Source organism: Amblyraja radiata, chromosome 13 (genome assembly GCF_010909765.2).
Source record: "Amblyraja radiata isolate CabotCenter1 chromosome 13, sAmbRad1.1.pri, whole genome shotgun sequence".
NCBI classification, from domain to species: domain Eukaryota; kingdom Metazoa; phylum Chordata; class Chondrichthyes; order Rajiformes; family Rajidae; genus Amblyraja; species Amblyraja radiata.
The window spans coordinates 22,925,114-22,947,639 of NC_045968.1; the positions used below are offsets into that span (position 1 = coordinate 22,925,114).

Consider the following 22,526-nt stretch of genomic DNA (forward strand, 5'->3'; position numbering starts at 1 on the left):
GGTCAGAAACCAGAGGAACAATTTATAAAGTCAGAGAATTGGAAAACAGACAAGGAGACAGACAAAGAACTGGATTAATGCTTTGGGGGAGGTGGTGAGAATAATACAAGGATTTCTCCAAAATTAGCTGCCCTCCTTTCCGCAGCGACCGCTCCCTCCGTAACTCCTTGGTCAATTCGTCCCTTCCCACCCAAACCACCCCCTCCCCTGGTACTTTCCCTTGCAACCACAGGAAATGCTTGTCGCTTTACCTCCCCCCTCGACTCCATCCAAGGACTCAAGCAGTCTTTCCAGGTGAGGCAGAGGTTCACCTGCACCTCCTCCAACCTCATCTATTGCATCCGCTGTTCTAGGTGTCAACGGCTCTACATCGGTGAGACCAAGCGGGGGGGGGGGGGGGGGGGGGGGGGGGGAGGAAACACACTTGGATAATTGTAACCTGATATAGTTTTCCTCAAGCAGTATCAAATTCAGCAATGATTAGCAGATGTTCAGCACAAAGATTTACTCCAAGTCTATGAGAATAGTTGTCATCCGCTAATCATTTTCACATTGACCCATCAATGCCAAGTCTTTGTAAAATAATGAAACGCCAATGATTCAAGGTCAGCAACAAATACAAGTTCTTACCAGAAGATGAATTCGGAGTTTAGAAACTAGCTTAACACTGCCACCATCTGGCCCGTTATTGACAACATTGAAAGAGGCATGTCATGTAATTTTAACTGAACAAAAATATGTGCGATATAGTCCTGATTTTGTCCGCAGTCTGATAAAACATTCATGTGACCTGCCAAAGTTCCTGAAATTACCACATGGGGAAGGAATCAGCAGCAGGAAATTCGCCAGCAATTAAAGCATAATTCAGCTGACTACCAAAAGCAAGCTGACAAAGGGTTTTTTTCCTGAAACTCAAAGAGGTCACAAAATATTAAACTGAATGAGGATTAAATTGAGAAGTTACCCTTTAGCCTGTAACTTTCATTGTCTCATTAGGGTTATCTTTAACGTTAGGTCTGGATTTCTATGAAGGATACAGAAACCATTGATGGAAACAGACTTACCATGATAAGGATACTGATAGGCCACAGCATAAGGCTGACCACTGGAGGTGTACATGACTTGCTGCGATGCAGGAGGCTGCTGAGGCGTATAGGTACCGCTGTATGAATCGTAGCTGTAGACCTGAAAAAGTCCATGTTAATTGTTCAGCATCTGCAGTATTTGATGCTTTACAGTAATGCTTTAACTCAGGATGATCACACCACATCCCAACTAGAAGACAAATATGCCATCATCTTTACCAAACAAAGTGCTATTTGCAAGACTCTTTCCTCTTTCTCTGCCAATCACCATCCTCCAGGGTGTAAATCATTGCATGGCTATTAGTTATTCCAGGAACGACAATGGTATTTGATTTTCAGCCTGTCGGCCCCCACATTCTTGCTGGTGTTTAGAAGGATGTGGGGTAACCCATTGAAACTTACCGAATAGTAAAAGGCCTGGATGTGGAGAGGATGTTTCCACTAGTGGGAGAGTCTACCAGAGGCCATAGCCTCAGAATAAAATGATGCATGTACCTATAGAAAGGAGATGAGAAGGATTTTTTTTTAGTCAGAGGGTGGTGATTTCAATGCCACAGACGGCTGTCGAGGCCAAGTTAATGGGTATTTTTAAGATGGCGATTGACAGATTTTTAATTAGTATGGATGTCAGGGGTATGGGTAAAGGCATGAGAATGGGGCTGAGATGGAAAGACAGATCAGCCATGATTGAATGGAGGAGCAGACTTGATGGGCCAAATGGCCTAACTCTGCTCCTAGAAGTTATGAACATTCCTTTGAGTGGCAATTCAGTCTTACTAGATTTGTTCATCTTTATGTATCATTGAGGGAAACACCCATGCACACCAAAACACATCATGATATATAAACCTAATTCTTTCAAATTTATATGCCAGAATTAAAGTTGCACCATAGCTAGACAGCACAAATGGAGTCAACCCGGAGCATGCACAAGTAGTAGGAATATTCTAAGTGAATGCTTTCTTTATGCTGCTAATGGAGATAAAGCTACATGGTAGTATATGCAGATTCTATCAAATGGAGGGGCGGGGGCAGTGAAATTCAACACGATACAAAATATCCAAGCAAACTGATTAAATCTGGTGCAAACATAGGAATTGTTACACATTGGAACAAAACAAATTGAAATCCTTCTGCAGGGAGGAAAGCTACCTTCACAGTCATTATCAAAAACATGCCCAGTTAATGCAGCGCTAATCAACTAAATAAAAAGGATACTGAAGTTTTTTACTGATGGGCTTCTTTCTCAACTTGCTGCAGTCCCCATGGTGGTGAAAATCCTTATACTATTGCTAGGTAGGAGATCACAGGTTTGACCTTGCAGCAATAAGGATTGCTGATCCAAATGCAAATTGAGATGTGGGAGGTGAGGTGCAGCTCATGGCCATGTCCTTGATCAAGGTCAACGGTAACTTGGCTGAAGGTGGTAATTGGCCCTAGGGATTCTTTTATTTACTGCCACTGTTATTTGATGATCATATCTGAGAAGCATAGTCACAACATTAGCCGGCTTCATAATTGTAATTTCACTCAAGGCTACTTGGGGCAGGTTTTGACAACAACGTTCATGCCTCAAACATTAAGCAATGACTGGGGAAATTCAGGGCCAAATTGTGTTCACTGAAGCAGGTAGTTCATATATGAAAAGTCAATGTTTAACATTAAAGGCAAACTCATGTCCTGGAATTCTACAAGTACTATTGGAAACTGTCCCTAGTTGCATTGCCACTGGGAAGTAGTAGCCAAGCCAATCTTGTCAGGATTTACCCACTCTCTTTCCCTCTCAGCATTAGTTGGACAAGTGGCAGGAGGAAGAATAAAATCCCCTCTCAGATTGTGTGCTACGTCACATCTGGTACAAATACCAGGATTGAACAGATTTCAATAAGGACTTTAGGACAATGGTTTAGGCAGCAAAACTACTTTTCTAAATTATTTTGCCTTAGTTCAATGTTTTCATTTCCATACATTTTGTGTCTTTTCAATTATCTTTAAGAACATTTGATGGCTTACTTCAATTTTCATAGTTTTGTATTGTTTTAATGTTCATGCCCCAGCCCCAACTTTGCTCTGTGGCACAGAATAACACAATGTTCATGTATTAACCATCCAGAGTTTGGTGGGCCAGGAATGGTATCTCCTTTGCACACAGTCGGGTTAAGTGCAAGTTTGGGTGAAAGGGGTCAGTTACATTTGGGGGTTGGGGTGACACAATCCAGCATGTGAGATACTTAACCTAAAATAGAGAAAGTTAACTCTGATTAACCTATGGAGCGATATGGCTACAAACCGGCAAAAGATTTTGTAGGCAGCATCGAGGGAGGGAATGGACAGGTGACACTTTGGGTCAGAACACTTCTTCAGACTGATTAGAGTAGTGAGCAGAAAGATGGAAAGGAGGGATGGTGATTAGACTACAGCCTGGCAAATGATAGGTGGATGCAGATGTGGAGACTTTGATTGGTGGGTGGGTCGACTAAGTGACAAAGATTAGAGTTGAAAAGGGAGACAAAAGGGTGTCAGATAAGAGGAGTGAAATGTAAACACGGAGGTTGGAAGGGAACATCAAAAGGAGAGACGAGTGTACGAAGGAACAAAAGAAAGGAAATGGTGGGAAACATAAAAGAGCACTGGGTGGGGATAGCACGGGAAAGAAAGAGGTCAGGAGGTATTGAATTTGGAGAATTCAATGGGCATAATATTGGGCTGCAAGCTACCCAAGCGGAATACAAGGTGCTGAACCTCCAATTTGCATGTGTCCTCACTCTGGCAATGAAGGAGGAAATGACAGAAAGACAGGTATGGGAATGGGATGGGGAAGGGGAACTAAATTGGTTGGCACCAGGAGATCCAACAGGCTTAAGGGGACTGCGCACAAGTATTCAGCAAAATTGTCTAGACTTGGTCTCGCCAATTAAAGGAAGCCACACGGGAGCAACAAATGCAGTAGAAGAATTTTGAAGTGGATTATGTAAATCTGTCTTACCTGGAAGGGCTACTGGGGTCCCTGGATGGAAGTGAGGGAGGAGGTGTAGGGATGAAGTATTACAGCCCCTGCGCTTCTAGAAGGAAGTACCTGGGGAGAGTTTGGATTGTGGTGAGAAAGAATGAGCTTCGGAAAGCGAATAGGAGTGGAAATGGGAAGATGTCACTGGTAGTGGGATCATGTTGAAGGAGGCAGAAATGTCAGAGAAGTTGAAGGTGGCAGAAGTGTCAGAAAAACTTTGGCTCTCAGTTCCCCACATTTGTACACTCATTTTCCATCAGAATCCCCTTTTTGCTTGCCTATTTTCCATTCCCTGACAGCCACATCTCTCCGTCCAGGTTTACATTTCACTCCTCTCCATTCTGACACCAAGGTGTTCTTTCCATCTCTTGCCTTTGTCACCTACCTGCAATTAAATATCCCTTACCTTTATCCACTTCTTATTTACCAGGCTTCGCCCTACCCTCACCTCTCCTTTCCAACTTTCTCCCCCTACGCCAATCAGTCTGAAGAAGTGGTCCGACCCAAAATATCGCCTCCCCAGATACTGCCTATCCCACAGTTTTGCTCAAGATTCCATCTCCAAAATAATTTGGTGCATCTCAAAAATAATTTTCAGACTGATGCCAGAAGATCAACATGACAATTATAAAGTTAGAATCTCTGAATATACAATATAAATATAGATCGAATGGAATAACTTGTGCAAATTGAAGACTGATTATTCATCATACTTTTAAAACTTCAATGCCTATGTCTGTGGCATTTGAAAGAGTAAAAAGCATATTTTCCCACAGACCAACAAGCTGTCAATGCTGTCTGATAGTATCTTTGTATACATGCCTGGAAGGAGTTTTGCCTTTGTCTTGAAGTCAGCATTTAAGACAAATGCTGAAACTAGCCAACAGCCTGTAAAATGTAATGCTTCAAGGGACTCGAGAGAAAAGAGCAGTCAATCAAGCCAAAGTCAAGGAAGATTTTTCACAAACAACAATCTTCTGAAGCCATCCCAAGCCATTTCTCAAAAGGACAATAATTTTAACAATTTATTTTAGTTTTCCGAATGGATGGCGATGTGCAACGTCCTTACTTACTGCTTTCCCAAAGGAAGCTTACAGACTAAAACAAAGCAAGATAGAAAATAAAAGCAGATTTTTCAGATCCTTAAACATATTCAGGCATTTGGTGAAATTAAGGAATCTGTATCTCAAATCTGTTTGCCACCACTATCAGTCCACATTTATTTCCCAAACAAGTTACTTAAAGGGGAGAAACATGCATTTGTACAGCACCTTTCATGTCTTTCAGACACAGCAAGGTGAAAGTATTTCAGAAGAGCAGCAAGTGTTGTCATGGAAGAATGTTTTCTACCTTTCTTTTGATCCCCTAATTCAGCAAGATTCTGTCACCCAATCTTAAAATAAATTAACCCAAATAAATGAAGACCAGATTCACATGAGTGGTACAAATATTTCCAATGTCTGCTGTCAAGAACAAATTTAATCTTTGCTCCCCCAAAAATGAAAATGTATCCATATGACGAGGGGCATAGCCACAGGTTCAATCCTGATCTCTAATGTGTAGGAAAGAATTGCAGATGCTGGTTTAAACCGAAGGTAGACACAAAATGCTGGAGTAACTCAGCAGGACAGGCAGCATCTCTGGAGAGAAGGAATGGGTGACGTTTCCTGTTGAGACCCTTCTTCAGATGCTCTCGATGTGCAAATTATCTTGACTGAGAGGATTTCCACAAGGTGTTCCAGTTTCTGCCCACATCCCAAAAATTTCCAAAGATAGCTCCACTGGCCATTGTTCACGACCCTCAATACAGATGGGCAGCAGAATAATCAGAAGTGGAAGGGATGGGGTGGGGGCAGCAGCAGAAGTGTCGATGGGCATGGGGAAGAGATTAACTTGCCGGGAGAATAAGTACAGATGGGACTGATAGAAATGCCTCAAGAACCAGCATGGACCCAAATGACTGAATGGCCTCCCTCTTCAACAGTGTAACAATGGTGTTGCAAGTAGTACAGCTGCCTCACAGCCACAGTCCTGATTCTAACCTCCAGTGCGGTCTGTGTGGAGTTTGCATGTTCTCTGTGACTGCATGAGTTCTCCAATTTCCTCCCGCATTCCAAAGATGTGCTGGCTGTTGATTTCACTAGCAACTGTAAATTATAGTGCAAGTGCTGATGGAAGAGTCCGCATCACAGAAACAGGCTCTTAGGACCACCAGTGTGTAGGAAAGAACTGCAAATGCTGGTTTAAATTGTAGACACAAAATGCCGAAATAACTCAGTGGGACAGGCAGCATCCCTGGAGAGAAGGAATGGGTGACGTTTCGGGTCGAGACTCTTCACTGTGTCCATACTGACCATTAAGTGCTATCTATACTAATTCCATTAGGAAGAGAACAGAAAGTAACTAAACACGGACCAGCTGTTGATTTCCAATATGTTTTTTAAATTTCATCTAAGCATAAATAGGTGCCTTCTAGTTGAATTACTAAATCGTAGAAAGATAGACACAAAATGCTGGAGTAGCTGTAGTATTGAATTGAATACATCTTAGATTTGTTTTTGTAAACTTTTGTGAAAGATATCCACAGACAAGCAGACAGTTTGAGTGCCGACTGGGGACGAGGCACTCCCTGACTGCCAGTCTTTCTGAGAGAGCTGATGGCTACTTGTACTGGGAAAACAGTTGTTCTGCACAATTCTGTGCTGGGGCAAGCTTGACTTAGGAGCCAGCCTCTTGGGGAAAGACTGCACTCTGAAAGGAGCCATCCAGCACAACATTTCGAAAGATGAAGAGGATTAATGCAGAATTAGTGGTTGATATTCAGAGGGGTGTCAAGGTTAAATGACATTAAAATCCCTAAATAAGGCTATTCTACCCATTGCCTCTATGCCTCCTTCCAAGCTTGATAAGAAAAACATTAGTGACTTCCTGTCATAGTGTTACAACCACGTGCACTGCCTTTTACAGCAGCCACATCCTCCAACAAATAATGTCTGTCCAACAGCAGGTGACTGCCATCTATTGGCAAGAAGGAGAAAATTCTGCAGAAATTCAGCAGAGAGAAAAAAAAGTTCTCATTGGCCAATTTAAGCCAAAACATTAACAATATTCAAGTGGACTGTTTTGCCCAAGGCTTTTTTTTCAGTGTAGTTTTCAAGATCAATTCATTTACTTTACATATCAATGATTGTATAATTCTTGTTTTGTTGATATTGAATTTTAAATGAGATACACTAGAACAGTAATCAGATTCCCTGGATAAAAATTGATTTAGTACAAGCAATTACTATTTCCTAAAATTTAAATACATTTTTATTTAGACAAGGTTTTAGGCACTTTTGGTTTTGCTTTCGGGGCTCTGCACGCAACACTAACACTTACACATTATCCTGCAAATAAAAAGGCAAAAATTGACCAGCAACATTTTAAGCAAAAAATGCTTCTGCATGCTTTCCACCTGGAATTATGTTAGGCACCAATCCCACCAGTGTCAACTCCTAAAAGGGACACCATAAGTACAGACTGCAATGACACAGACTGGCAGCAAGAGACAAAGGGGCTTCTTGGGAAGAAAGAGAGAGGTGAGAGTTACTCCTTTCAATTGTCTGACTTCCAAGTACTGATTGATGTAATAGATGAGAAGGAAAGCCCTGTATTGCAAGAACACTCTGCTGGAGCATTCTCCGGAAAGCTTGGAAATTGGGATGGTGCCTTGTCACAGTGACAATAAATGTACCATGGAGCTATGTTACAACTAACCTCATGATTTAAGCAGAAATGCCAAGATGAATGTAAGCCATGATACTATTTCTAACTCCTTCAAAGGGACCCTCTCATTATATTGTAGATATAAGGATGTAGGGAGGAGAGATAGAGATAGATAATGTAGGGGAGAGAAGAGAGAAGAAGAGATAGATATAGAAGAGAGAGAGACAGATACAGAACATAGACAGAGACAGATAGATGTATAGACATAGACACACAGAGAGATTACAGATAGAGACAGAACATAGTACAGACATACATAGAGAGAAATAGATAAAGAGATACAGACATATAGATGATATAGATAGATATAATATACAACACAGATAGATACCTAACAGATAGAAGACATACATATAATGAGATATATATATATAATATACATATATATATACATACATATACATACATATATATATACATACATATACATACATATATATACATACATATATATATTATATAGAACAGCTTCTCCCTGCAGCCATCAGGCTATTAAACACGACAACCTCAAATAAGCTCTGAACTACAATAGACTATTATTATATTGCACTACTATTGTTCGTTTTTATGGGGCTTTTTTCCTCTCGTTTATCATATTGTTTACAGCGTACTATGTTTACATATTGTGGGTCCTTATAGCCTTCCTCTTCCAAAGTCCAAAATCAGTTCATTGTTTACCTGATATTGAGAGCCAGGCTTGCTGTGCTGGCAACCATTTCTATAACTCGAGTGTCTCACGTCTATACTGTTGACTCCCATTCATCAGCATCTGTAATTCATCAGCAACAACAGTGTCGTCGGCGAACTTGAAAATGGAGATCGCACTATGTCTGGCTACACAGTCATGAGTATAGAGTGAGTAGAGCAGGGGGCTGAGAACTCCTCCTGTTCTTAGGTTTTGTCTTTGCAGGTTATCATTGGAAGTCCGAGTGCCTCCAATAAAACAAAAGCAAAGTCAAGAGGCAGAATAAAAATCTTACCCTGGAAGAGAAGATGCAACAGCAACTCTCCTGCATTGCATCACGAGGAAATTCAGGGCAGGTACAGTGGATAGAACTGACCAATCCTTCACTCACACAAAAGATTAATCGTTTATCTCAGCTGACAAAGAGTCCTTCCTTTTGCTCTCCTGACCTTCCATCACTTCCTTACCAAAGTTCTTTATTCTGAACTCTTCACGTTTACATCTTCTACTCTGTCTAGCTTTCAACGTCCAATTTGTATACACCTTCAACTATCATTCCATTCCCAGCTCGCTTATTCTCCGCTTCAAATCCCTTTATATCAAATGCTCGCATTCTTTCTCTGGCAATGTGCGGTTGAATTATTGACAACATCCCAGAACTCTGACCCAAAAAATGCACTTGGTTTTGCTTCCTCGTCTGCACTGCCCAAGTATCCATCTTGTACACTTTAGCAAAGCAAAGAATCGATTCAAGAAAAATCCCATGTGCATAACAAATAAAAGCTTCTACTGCAAAAGGCAATATCAGTTTGATCAATGGCTGTAGCTACCTGTGCTGGTGCTGTGGGATAAGCTGAGTAGGGTGGAGGTGCAGAGTCCGAAACAGCATCATCCATGAGAATTTCAGGACCAAACGCAAAGTTCTGCAGAGTCACATACATTAAAACAAGATTTATTTTTTACAATTCACTTAGAATTTAAATAATAGAATTTGTTAATTAGAAATCTTAAAAAAAAAAAAAATAATGTTATCAAGAACTATGATCTGATAATAATCATTAGAGGATCCTTCTAAAAACAGAGACACCAAACAGTGCACAACACACTGAGCATTCACTTAGTGGTTCAGACATGAAGACTTACAAATATATTCTAATCAAAACAGTGGAGAATTACATTTTCTAAATGATCATGATGCATTGAAAATTTTATAATAGGCAATGACATTTATAACATCTCATACTTTCAATGACCAATAGGCTGCACGAACACAATCCATGCGAAGCATTAGCAAATTTATTTTGCACATTTTATTAAATTGAAAGAGGCCAAATAATAACCTCGAAACCCTGTATTTAGGGAGGTGAAGAATCTAGGATTTTCTACCTGTAAATGAACTGCCTCGTGTTGAGATGGCAACTCAACATTTAGCTTTACCTATCAATTGTAAACAACTACCACACTGGAAATTTGAAGCAAGGGATAAGGAGGGAGGATGGTTAGGTGAAAGGATGGAGTATTGTTGTTAATGATGAGGACATGTCTAAGCAACAGCATTAGGAGCGATGAAAAGTATCTCACTATTCTCCAACGATAATCCAATTATAATGCAAGCTATAAGTGAAATCTGAAGGCACGAAGCATTCATCTGAATCCATTCAAACAAAAGACAATTTCTCCGAGTCCAGTCCAAAAGATTTTCCACTTACTGAATTTGTCCGTGCATCTTGAAGAGCAATTTTCCAAGCCCTGCATGAAGAATAAAACAGACATAATTTAGGTGCACTCAAGTTCCTGGTCTTTTAATTCTTAACCCATTAACACAACTAAATTCTAAATGTCTGACGAAATCCAATTAACATTTAGAACTTTTAAAATGCTTGAGATGTAGCACAAACTTAGTCAGAAAAGTAAGGTGTTCAACAAGAAAGCAATGTTTTGCCTTTAAATGTAGGATACTAATTACTTTGAACAAGCGCAATGTCTGAGAGCAGTTCATTTGAAATCCTGGTGACAAGAAACCCAATGCATTTTCAATACATATTTTACGAGGGAGGGAACCGAGCATGGAAAGAGAAAATGTAATAGTGGGTACAAACTAATGCTGCTGCCCCACAGCTCAAAGGAACCAACTTTAATTCTCATTTTGGGTGCTGTCTATGCAAAGTTTGCATTTTCTCTGTGTGACAGTGTGGGTTCTTTATGGGTGTTCCAGTTTACTGTCACATTCCAAAGTTATGCTGGAAGGTTAATTGGCCACAGCAATTTACCTTCTACATTGGTGAACGGCAATAGGGGAGTTGATGGGCATGTATTGTAGACGGCATAGTGGCACAGCTGCTGGAGTGGCTGCCTCACAGCGCCAGGGATCAGTTCAATCCCGACTTCAGGTGCTATCTGTGTGGAGTATGCATGCGACTGTGACTGCATAGGTTCTCTCCGAGTGCTTTGGCTTCCTCCCACATCCCAAAAATGTGCGGGTTTGTAACTTCATTGGTCTTGTAAATTGCCCTAAGTATGTCGGGAGTAGATGAGAAAGAGGGGTAACATAGAACTAGCATGAAAAGGGTGATTTATGGTTCATGTGGATGTGGTGGGCCAAAGGGTCTGTTTCCATGATGTATCTCTTAACTATAAGTGACAACTATTTGAAATAAGGATAGGGGGAAATGGGGAAAAATAACCAACATAATTTGCTCAGCAGCTGGCATGAAACCGATGAGTCGAACTGCCTCCTTCTGTGCCATTAAAAGGAATGAGTGTCAATTGCAGGAATACATTTTGTTTTTATATTCCATCACTAAAAACAAATCAACATTTCCACAAAAATGTTAAGACCAGAGGGAAACTTGGAAAAAACACTTACAAGCAATCATCAGGGCTTTCAGCACAGAGATTGATAGTTCTTCCATCTCTGCACACAATCTGGAGTAAACAATCTCTCGACTTTCCTTCTGGAGGCTGGAAATCTAATTTGTGATAAAAAAATAAGTGAAACAACTCATGTAACTGGAAAGGATCTGCTTCTCCCAAAGTCACTTAGGGGCTTAGCATCTATTTATCTTTAACTGTTTGTACTATAGCTTTAAGCATAATTTCCTTTCAAATTTACACAATAAAATCCCCAGTCAACTTACCTCTGTGGCATTTTGTACAACTTTCCGGTTAGACAAGTCAGCCAAATCTTGAGCTTTTAGAAAATGCATGATATAAATAAACAGTTGGGACGGTATTTAATAAACCTCTCAGCCTTTTATTCTAAGTGGTAAATGTAATCAAGTACTGCTTTGATTTAATGCCTTTGATAGAATGAAGGAGAATAAAGAAAAAAAACATGACAATACCTCTGCACTCATTTTCAGATCGGATGTTAACACAGTCCACTTTAATATGGATTTTATCTTCTATGTCTACACGCAGCTGATCATCATAGTAAAAGAGTTGACCGCTGGACCACAAGTCAAACCAGTTGTTCTTCCATCGCTTTAAAATAGTACCTGAAACAGTTAAAAATGCAGCATTCAAAACATAAAGCTTTGTCCATCAGTACAAGGTCCACAGCTCCTTCTTTGGCCATGAAACAGGAAATAGTGCACAAAGCTATCAAACACCCGAAACACAAAAACACATTCTTGATTATCCATAAAAGCCATTGCCACACCATGCTTCTCAAATATTAAGCAATTCTATTACAGACACCTCTATGCCTCCACACCCATCCTATCCAGGGCGGCACGGTGGCGCAGCGGTAGAGTTGCTGCCTTACAGCGCTTGCAGAGCCAGAGACCCGGGTTCGACCCCGACTACGGGTGCTGTCGGTACGGAGTTTGTACGTTCTCCCCGTGACCTGCGTGGGTTTTCTCCGAGATCTTCCAATTTCTCCCACACTCCAAAGAGGTACAGGTTTGTAGGTTAATTGGCCTGGTGCATGTGTAAATTGTCCCTAGTGTCTGTGGGATAGTGTTGATATGCGGGGATCGCTGGTCGGCGTGGACTCGGTGGGCCGAAGTGTTTCTGTGCTGTATCGCCAAATTAAACTAATCCCTCTTTGTCCCGTCCCCTGGCACTTTCCCCTGTAGGAGATGCAACCCTTGTCCTTGCACCTCCTCCCTCAACACCATATTGGTTTTCCCTCCCATTGCTCATCTTTTGCAAACACCCGATTGAAAGTTGTGCGAAAGCAAGAATGTATCCTAACATGTTCCAATTAATCCAAAAAGGAAAAACTGACACACCAGCAGAAAGGATGATGGAATAAAAATACCACATGGTAGAGCAATGTATTTGCACTCTTCTCACTCCTTGCTGGCATCCAGACTGAGCCCAAGTCTGGCAGATTGAGCCCAATCGCAACTTGGATGGATAACCACCAGAACATACCAGATGTGATGGGCTTAATGCCCAGGAAAACAAGCTATCCAATCAGCATATCGAGTTCAATATAGTGCATGCACTAAATAAGCAGACAGCCGGAGCAAGGACAAAGATTTATTGGAAAAATGAAAAACTATTGAATTGTATTAGATCAATAAATGTAAACTTCTCATTTTGATTTATTTTGCTTACAATGATTCATACCAGCAAAATCTGCTTACATTCTATCATCTAGTAAACGGTCTCTTTACAAATCTCTTATTACAAATCTTGATCTTTGCTTAAAAGTCACCAGCACGTTCCAGCACATCAGAAAGAACTTACTTTGCCGAAGCAGCCATCCACTTTTAATGTAGGCCATGTTTGTAATAATAAATGACCTGTGGAAAGAGAAAGGGATCAGAACAAACCAAAAACCCATAAGTTATATCTTGCATGTTTCAGGCATGTGAAATTACAGAGAATGCACACCTTCTTTCAACTAACATTTTGTAGGTTCAAATTGAATCAAAAGGGCAGTTGAAAAGGTTTCAAGTATTAGAAACCCCAAAATTCTGCCAGCACACAAATGAAGACCATATGGCAAGAAAAAAAGGTGTCCCATCATTTATATGACATCGCCAACATTCAACAAAAGACTTGGATTGGTTGTATTTCTGTATTTCCTGGCAACAAAGACGCTATTTTTTGCGGTGGCGGCCGGTTCCCCTGTCCGGTCCCGGCGGCCGCTTCCAGCCACTCGAGCTACTTCCCTCCCCGACCACAATGCGGTGGCTCTGCGCCCAGAGCGCCACGGCAGCAGTGAGTGAGTTGCTGGCATGATCCATGACTCCCCTCCTTCTCAACGTTCCTGCCCGAGCTGACCCGGGCCAGACTCCCCACACACTGTGAAAGGAACTCTCACCCCAATTAGTCCCTTGAACTAGTATTGTCATTCAATAAGATCACAACTGATTCAACTTGTGTGCTCCCATTTTTCCCACCATCTCGCCACCTGCCGTCACCTTCCACCCCACACCCATTCAGTCATTCAGAATGGAGGAGATCTGGAAGCCTTGGGCAAATTGAATTGTTACTTTCTTTATTTTTATTTTTTACTAGACTAAGTGGGACCCGTTGGGTCCCATGTTCACACGGGAGTGCTGGTCCCCCAACGCAATATTCCACCTCTCCACTAATTCAAATATTGGTGGCCATTGGGGGGGGGGGATGGACATTGAGGGTCGAATAGATTCTTGGGCTGGCAGCTCAGTCTCTCAGGCCTGGTGGGCTGGCAGCTCAGTCACTCAGGCCTGGTGGGCTGACAGCTCAGTCACTCAGGCCTGGTGGCTGGCAGTTCAGTCACTCGGGCCTGGTGGGCTGGTAGCTCAGTTACTCAGGCCCGGTGGGCTGGCAGCTCAGTCACTCAGGCCCGGTGGGCTCGCAGCTCAGTCACTCAGGCCCGGTGGGCTGGCAGCTCAGTCACTCAGGCCCGGTGGGCTGGCAGTTCAGTCACTCGGGCCTGGTGGGCTGGTAGCTCAGTTACTCAGGCCCGGTGGGCTGGCAGCTCAGTCACTCAGGCCCGGTGGGCTCGCAGCTCAGTCACTCAGGCCCGGTGGGCTGGCAGCTCAGTCTCTCAGGCCTGGTGGGCTGGCAGCTCAGTCACTCAGGCCTGGTGGGCTGACAGCTCAGTCACTCAGGCCTGGTGGCTGGCAGTTCAGTCACTCGGGCCTGGTGGGCTGGTAGCTCAGTTACTCAGGCCCGGTGGGCTGGCAGCTCAGTCACTCAGGCCCGGTGGGCTGGCAGCTCAGTCACTCAGGCCCGGTGGGCTGGCAGCTCAGTCACTCAGGCCCGGTGGGCTGGCAGCTCAGTCACTCAGGGCTGGCAGCTCAGAAACTGCCAGAAATTCTGCCCAAAATAGGTGAGACTCTGTGAGAGAGAAGGGGGAGAGGGTGGAGAATCAATTTTACACATGTTTCATATTTTTCTGCAGATCACAGCAATGAAGGAGGAAAGTCTATCCTGGCCTGGATCTCACATGGAGCCAATGAAGGGAGGGAGAAAAATACTGGGGGGGAGGTTTAATACTTGAAAGGGGAATACTTACTGATGGGCCGAAAGGACTTCTCCTGGGCTAGAACAGGCCTGATGGGCCAAAGCGGCTCTTTAAAAAGAGTGAAATCTCAGTGAAAGACAGATTTTCTGGACTTTTCCTGGCCTGGCAATGGCCTTTTGGGCCAAAATGCTCCTCCTGGGCTAATACGGGCATTTTGGGCAAAAGGGACGTTTCTCAGCTAATAGGGGCCTTGTGGGCCAAAATTAGTGGTTCCAGACATGCCAAACAAACAATTTCACTTCATTTCCATTTCAATTTCAAGCACAGGGCAGGCCAAACAGCTCATTGCATTTTCATTTCATTTCCATTTCCATTGCAGTTTCAAGCACAGGGCAGGCCAAACAGCTCATTGCATTTTCATTTCATTTCCATTTCCATTGCAGTTTCATGCACAGGGCAGGCCAAACAGCTCATTGCATTTTCATATCATTTCCATTTCCATTGCAGTTTCAAGCACAGGGCAGGCCAAACAACTCATTGCATTTTCATTAAGGGCTAACAAATCATTTATTGTAAGTACATTGCAGACTCACAGTTCAGTTGATTCACAGCTTAGAATCACAGCTGTGGCCTCTCCCTCGTGATCTTAGAGAGTGACTGACTCACGTCGAGGCATCCGGGGTTTTATAGTCCTGCTCCCCCGGAAGGGGCATTACCTTCATCATGGTGATTGACAGGCAAGAGGACCAATCAGCTGATCTCAAGTATTTTTTAAAACTTTTTTTATTTTTCATCGATCGGATAAATCCTCGGGGCTGCCTCAGCGGAGGAGGACTGAGTAAAATGGCCAAAAATCATAGCGATATAGGGTAGCGTTTTTTCTAAAATTAATATACAGCGCAGACAGGAAGTGGTCAAGATGAGACTTTAAGTTATATAGATTTTTTGAGCATGAGAAATTCTATGACCCGCCAGCCGTTTTTCAAAATTTATCAATTCAAAATTGGGGTGCGGCTTCAACACAGGTGCGTCTTCATTGCTGGGAAATACAGTAATTGACCAGAACATTGAATAGAGTCAGCATTTAATTATACAATGAAAGTAGTAAATGAATGTTTTTTTCAACTAATTTAGTGACAGAAAAAAGGAGCCAGGATTTGGTGCTAGGGTGGCAACGGCAGAGCTGCATTTATTTTGTCTTCTGGACTGAGCCGTTTTGCAAACCCTTGCCTAGTCACAACGATATTATCTCATCCAGATACTGCTGGATTAAAGTGGTACAGAGGTTGGAACTGAAAGGAAAATAACTGCCTTCTCTGATGGATGGATGGATGTCATATAAACTTGGATGTTTTCACAATCATTTTCCCCAGCAATAAACAGAGTTTTACAAAATTAAATACTATAACCTTGTCAATTCTGAGCTGTAATTCCAGTGTCATAATAGGTACCTCTACCCCTTCAACAAAATAGGCATCAATGCTTTTATCCAAGCCGAAAAAACATCTCATTACAATGAAGCTCTGAAAAAGTGGCACTCAGGCAAATTCCCAGACTGTAAATCTCATGGAATTTAATGCCTAAATCTCTCTACCCTGCACCAATCTTTCAGTGATCCCAATATTCAGCATCAAATGTCTGATTCTCTGGAGTTTCTGATAAACGGAATGGACGAGATAAGTACAAGCTGGTTCCACTGAACCAGGAAGAAAAAACTTTTTTTTCCAAAATTAACCGCCATTGTTATTTCTTCCCAAGCTGAGGAAAACCCTTTTAAATCTCACTCAATGTATTTAGTGGGAGGCTACTCCCTTTATAAAACCGATAGTAGAAATACCATTTAGTTATTTTATAATTGAAATTACAACACTTGAACTCTGGACTATTTATTCAGTTGCTGCAACCAATCTTACCTTCAGCGGCGCTGCAGTTCTGCCACTGGCCGTGTGCGCGACTTTGGCGCCTTTGGGGGGGGGGGGGGGGACAGGATTAAAATTCTGTTTTCTCCTGCCTGTCGGAGGCGGATTTCCTCGGGCTGATAGCTGCTGAAGCTGATCCGAATTCCGTTCCCGATTTTTTTTTTTTTTTTTTTTAAATCGTGAGACAATTTAAAAATTTGATTAAAATAAAAGGCGACTTCTAACGCCCTCAATGCCTACAACGTGACGGATCGCAAGAACAGGACAAAACAAAGGGTAAGTCGTGTATTTTACATATAAACTTGCTTCTTGGGATGGCTTTAATCTAATTTTACCAGCAGTGTTTATCCTGCCAATATAGGGTTCAAATTCACCGCAAATGGAACGTCCAAATCGATCGCGTTCCAGAAAAACCCACTTGCAAGATGATTTAAATGCTCTTTTTTTTGGACAATCATGTCATAAGAGCATCTAAATCGTCTATATTTTGTGTTTTTGTCTACCCATAATCAATATTTTTATACTAAATATCAGTTTTAGACCCATGTATTGTGCAAAAAAATTAAAACTTTGATTATATTGAGCGAATGTTTCTAGATTAATTTATGGGAATTAAACATCAAATTTCTTCCATCTGGCATATGAATTCATGACAGTGAGATTTTAAAATCATGTTATATTGTGAATTCGGGTGTGAATGGGATTAGGTTGTTATTTGGATACTTAGGCTATTTAAAAAAATATATCCTTTTCTTAAGAAATTGAATCTACAGGACATTCTTAATGGGAAAGTAGTGGGCAGAAAGGCATGTCATGCGTGGTTTGAAGAGCAAAAACCTATAGTTTACAATGCGAAAATTGAAAAGTTGAGGAAAAGCAAGTATACAGAGTTGCTTATTGGTTACAATCCGAGGAGTATGATGATGCTACTGATTATGATATGCCAATGTACCAGCTAGCATCTGATCTTCTCCATAAAGACTTGGTCTATTGCTAGAAATTGTAATTTATTTACCTATTTGTTACGGACTTACAGCACATAATATAATAATATTAAAGTTCTGATCTTGAGAATATCACATTTTTGAATTTTCAAGGCAGTCTGGGTGTTTATTACTATTTCCGTCACAACGGTCAATTTTGTAATTGACTACAATTAGGTAATTAGCTAATTATATGCTTTAATTTCAGGGCATTCAAGTAAGATGTTTTATATTTGTTTCAGAATGCTTCAACTGAAAATAACTGAAAATTTCATTCAGTTCTCTTAATTTTTTAGAAGGTTATGGGCTTTTGACTGTCCTCAATCACAGCTTTCAGTGCAAAAGCAATAGGGAACGATGCTAATTTCCGAGTATGAAAATTGCCATAACTTTTTTAATACTGAAGATATGAAAGTAAATTAGGTGTCAAATTAAACTTCTTTTTATGCTTTATCTGATGGGATAAATTGCAGACTTGATTTTAAAAATCTCAACATTTTGTAACATTGCTACCAATATGGAGATGGATGAAACCCAGGAGAGTCAAAATAAAAATCACTATTATTGCTGGGAAGTTAGTAAATGATAACTGTATTAAATGTTTAATAAGCAAAATTGAAACATGGAACTATATTTCTCAGAAGGATTATGTGTGAGGCAATTTTTTTACACAATCCTAAACTTCCCCTTGTTGTACTTCCGTTCTCAACAAAAACCCCAAATCATTCATGTCTTAATCCTGAGGAAACATGGTGTGTTTGGGCTCAAAACATTATGCTCATATGCCATAAACAAGGGGGCAGATTATTATCTCAATGGGATTATGTTAGGTAAGGGGGAGGTGCAGAGAGACCTGGGTGTCCTTGTACACCAGTCACTGAAAGTTGGTGTGCAGTTACAGTAGGCAGTGAAGAAAGCTAATGGAATATTGGCCTTCATAACAAGAGGATTTCAGTATAGGAGTAAAGAGGTTCTTCTGCAGATGTATAGAGCTCTGGTAAAACCACCTCTGGAGTATTGTCTCCTAATTTGAGGAAGGACATTCTTGTGATTGAGGCAGTGCAGCGTAGGTTCACGAGATTGATCCCTGGGATGGCGGGACTGTCATATGAGGAAAGATTGAAAAGACTAGGCTTGTATTCACTGGAGTTTAGAAGGATGACGGGATATCTTACAGAAACATATAAAATTATAAAAGGACTGGACAGCTAGATGCAGGAAAAATGTTCCCAATATTGGGCAAGTCCAGAGCCAGGGGTCACAGTCTTAGAATAAAGGGGAGGCCATTTAAGACTAAGGTGAGAAAAAAAAATTTCACCCAGAGTTGTGAATTTGTGGAATTCCCTGCCAGAGGGTAGTGGAGGCCAAATCACTGGATGGATTTAAGAGAGAGTTAGATAGAGCTCTAGGAGCTAGTGGAATCAAGGGATATGGGGAGAAGGCAGGCACAGGTTATTGATTGGGGCCGATCAGTCATGATCACAATGAATGGTGGTGCTGGCACGAAGGGCCGAGTGGCCTCCTCCTGCACCTATTTTCTATGTTTCTATGTCCCCCTTCACTGTTAACATCCACAGATATGAATATATAAATTAGCAGGGGTAAGTACACTGGCACTCAAAACATCCCCACCACATTATAAGGTGTACTGATCTGATTGTTAATTCTTATCTCCCCCTGGTTATCTTTCACCCCCTCTACCACTATAAAAGAAGTTAGGACAGTTTTAATACCAAAATGGACAGATTATATTGTTTTCAGTATAGTACTAACAAGAGAACTAAGAACTGAAAGTAAGAGCAAAGTTATTTTTTCTGGGATCACAGATGTGACCTGCTTAGAAAAGGGATCAGTAATGAACAACCACAGGCAACTGTCCAATCCTCACATCCACTTTTCAAAAAAGAAACTGATGTCACTGAATTATTCAGATTAGGATACGCAGATTATTTTAATCACCAGAAAAAACTGTTAATTAAAGCCACAACAACAAGTTTTCCTGGAAATTAAAACCAATTACATCATCGCGTGGTGTGCTTATCTTGCACAATGAATTTAATTATCTATTATCTATTTCTTGAAATACACAAATATTTTCAGAACTGCACATCAATGTGGTATCGGTGACGGAGAATGGATTCAACTTTTTTGGAAGGAGGGCGGAAATGAATCAAAAATGAAAATGGATCACATTGTTTGCTTTTAGGAGTGATCCATTATCACATGATGCCATTTATAACACAATCACACTCTGAACTAAACGCCATTTAACTAATACACCCAAGATGCAAACACCGTGGGATTATCTTATTGAAACTTAATGAAACCCTGGAACCTGACTGGTTAGGAAAATTCCGATTTTAAGTAAGGCAGACCAGAGGGCAAGAAGTGAAGAAAGTGCAAGTGAAGTGAAGAAGGTGCAAGAAGTAAGGATAGATTCTCAGCAGCAGACGCCCAGATACGATGGCTGCCTCTTCTATGTAAACATCAGCAACAGGCACATCCCGAGTTATGAAACAGCCCTGTGTCAAGCACGACCTGTGACCCACCTCCCACCACCTTGACCCACAGAGGGATGGGGATCAGGCCTGGGCCAAGCCCGGTCACCGATGTTTCCAGCTGCAATTCTGGTACTGAATGGAACTGGGACCAGGACGCCGTGTTACCGGTTACATCCCATCCCACCCCATCCGCCGGTCACCCCTCCCCAAACACCTCACTTACCGGCTAACAGTCCACAGTCAACACCAGACACCCGAAGGAAACTGCACTGTCCACTTCAACTAATGACGCTTCGCTCCAGATTCAGTCACGCCAACGTCCCAGACCCGCCTGCTCCGTTCCTGGGGTTGTCTGGGAGTTGTAGTCTGTACAACCCAGCTCCGCTGTGCCCGCAGCGCCAACCTCACTACAAATCCCATGGGGAAGCGCGGCGACCATTCCCTGGCCTGATCAGCTGAAGCCAACACAAACAGCAGCCAGCCCTTCACCAACGGTAAATTGTAGTCCTGCTGCTCCCCAAACAGAGCCATTCTTCGGCCATCCAAGATAGACATAGAAAATAGGCTCAGGAGTAGGCTATTCGGCCCTTCGAGCCAGCACCGCCATTCAATATCAAAGATCATAGAGCGGCTCTATGATCTTTGTTCAATATGATCATGTGTAGGAAGGAACTGCAGATGCTGGCTTAAACCGAAGATAGACACAAAAAGCTGGAGTAACTCAGCGGGACAGGCAGCATCTCTGGAGAGAAGGAATGGGTGACGTTTCCGGTCGAGACCCTTCTTCAGACTGGTTAGGGATATATGGTGATGTGGAGAGATAAAGGACAATGAATGAAATATATGTAAAAAAGTAATGTTGGCTGTTTGTAGCGTGAAAATGAGAAGCTAGTGCGACTTGGGTGGGGGAGGGATAAAGAGAGCTAGAATGCCGGGGCTACCTGAAGTGAGAGAAATCAATACCACTGGGCTGTAACCTGCCCAAGCGAAATATGAGATGCTGTTCCTCCAATTTGCGTTGAGCCTCACCCTGACAATGGAGGAGACCTAGGACAGAAAGGTCTGTGGGAATGAGAAGGAGAATTAAAGTATCCAGCAACTGGGAGATCAGGCAGGCTGAGCGAAGGTGATCTGCGAAACGATCGCCCAGTCTGCATTTGGTCTCACCGATGTATAAGAGTCCACATCTTGTGTCTACGGATACAGTAGATGAGGTTGGAGGAGGTGCAAGTTAACCTCTGCCTAACCTGAAAGGACTGTCGGGGTCCCTGCACAGAGTCGCGGGAGGAGGTATCGTTACATGTGTTGCATCTTCTGCAGTTGCAGAGAAGGGAGCTGGGGAGAGGGTGGTTTGGGTGGGAAGAGATGAGTTAACTAGGGAGTTGCAGAGGGAACGGTCTCTGTGGAAGGCGGAAAGGGAAAAATGGTGGGATCCTGTTGGAGGTGGTGGAAATTTCAGTGGATTATGTGTTGATCATGACTGATCATCCAAAATCAGTACCCTGTTCCTGCTTTTTTCCCCATATCCCTTGATTCATTTAGCCCTGAAAGCTAAATCTAACTCTCTTGAAAACATCCGGTGAATTGGCCTCCATGCCTTCTGTGGCAGAGAATTCCACAGATTCACAACTCTCTGGGTGAAAACGTTTTTCCTCATCTCAGTCCTAATGGCCTACCCCTTATTCTTAAACCGTGACCCCTGTCGCTGGACTCCCCCAACATCGGGAACATTTCTCCTGCATCTAGCCGGTCCAATCCTTTAAGAATTTTATATGTTTCTATAAGATACCCTCTCATCCTTCTAAATTCCAGTGAATACAAGCCCAGTTGACCCATTCTTTCATCATGTGTCCGTCCTGCCATCCCGTGAATTAACCTGGTGAACCTACGCTGCCTTCCCTCAATAGCAATAATGTCCTTCCTCAAATTAGGAGACCAAAACTGCTCCATTTACTAAGTATGTTACAAAACTTACCTTCAGCTGCGCTGCAATTCTGCCACTGGCCGTGTGCGCGATTTTGGTGCCTTTGAGGGGGGGAGGGGCGGGGTTAAAACGCGGGTTTCTCCTACCTTTTTATAATCGCCCGAATAATTCAGCGCTGGAGTAATTTTAAAATCAGCTTCTAAAGCCGTCAACGCCGACAACGGGGATGGATTTCACGTACGGGA

At 42.2% G+C, this 22,526-nt stretch overlaps 1 protein-coding gene across 1 annotated transcript in view; it reads right to left on the minus strand.

The window, feature by feature from the left end:
- The window catches only part of plekhb2 (pleckstrin homology domain containing B2), a 31,061-nt gene extending 10,352 nt beyond the window's left edge, over positions 1-20,709 (minus strand). Inside the window, exons 1-7 of the mRNA XM_033031407.1 lie at positions 20,581-20,709; positions 13,244-13,299; positions 11,890-12,042; positions 11,412-11,514; positions 10,255-10,294; positions 9,376-9,468; positions 1,065-1,185 (exon numbers count right to left, since the gene is read on the minus strand). Coding sequence (XP_032887298.1) covers positions 1,065-1,185; positions 9,376-9,468; positions 10,255-10,294; positions 11,412-11,514; positions 11,890-12,042; positions 13,244-13,280 — 547 coding nt within the window. The 5' untranslated portion in view covers positions 13,281-13,299; positions 20,581-20,709. The remainder of the gene's footprint in view (positions 1-1,064; positions 1,186-9,375; positions 9,469-10,254; positions 10,295-11,411; positions 11,515-11,889; positions 12,043-13,243; positions 13,300-20,580) is intronic.
- Between the last annotated feature and the right edge of the window lie 1,817 nt (positions 20,710-22,526).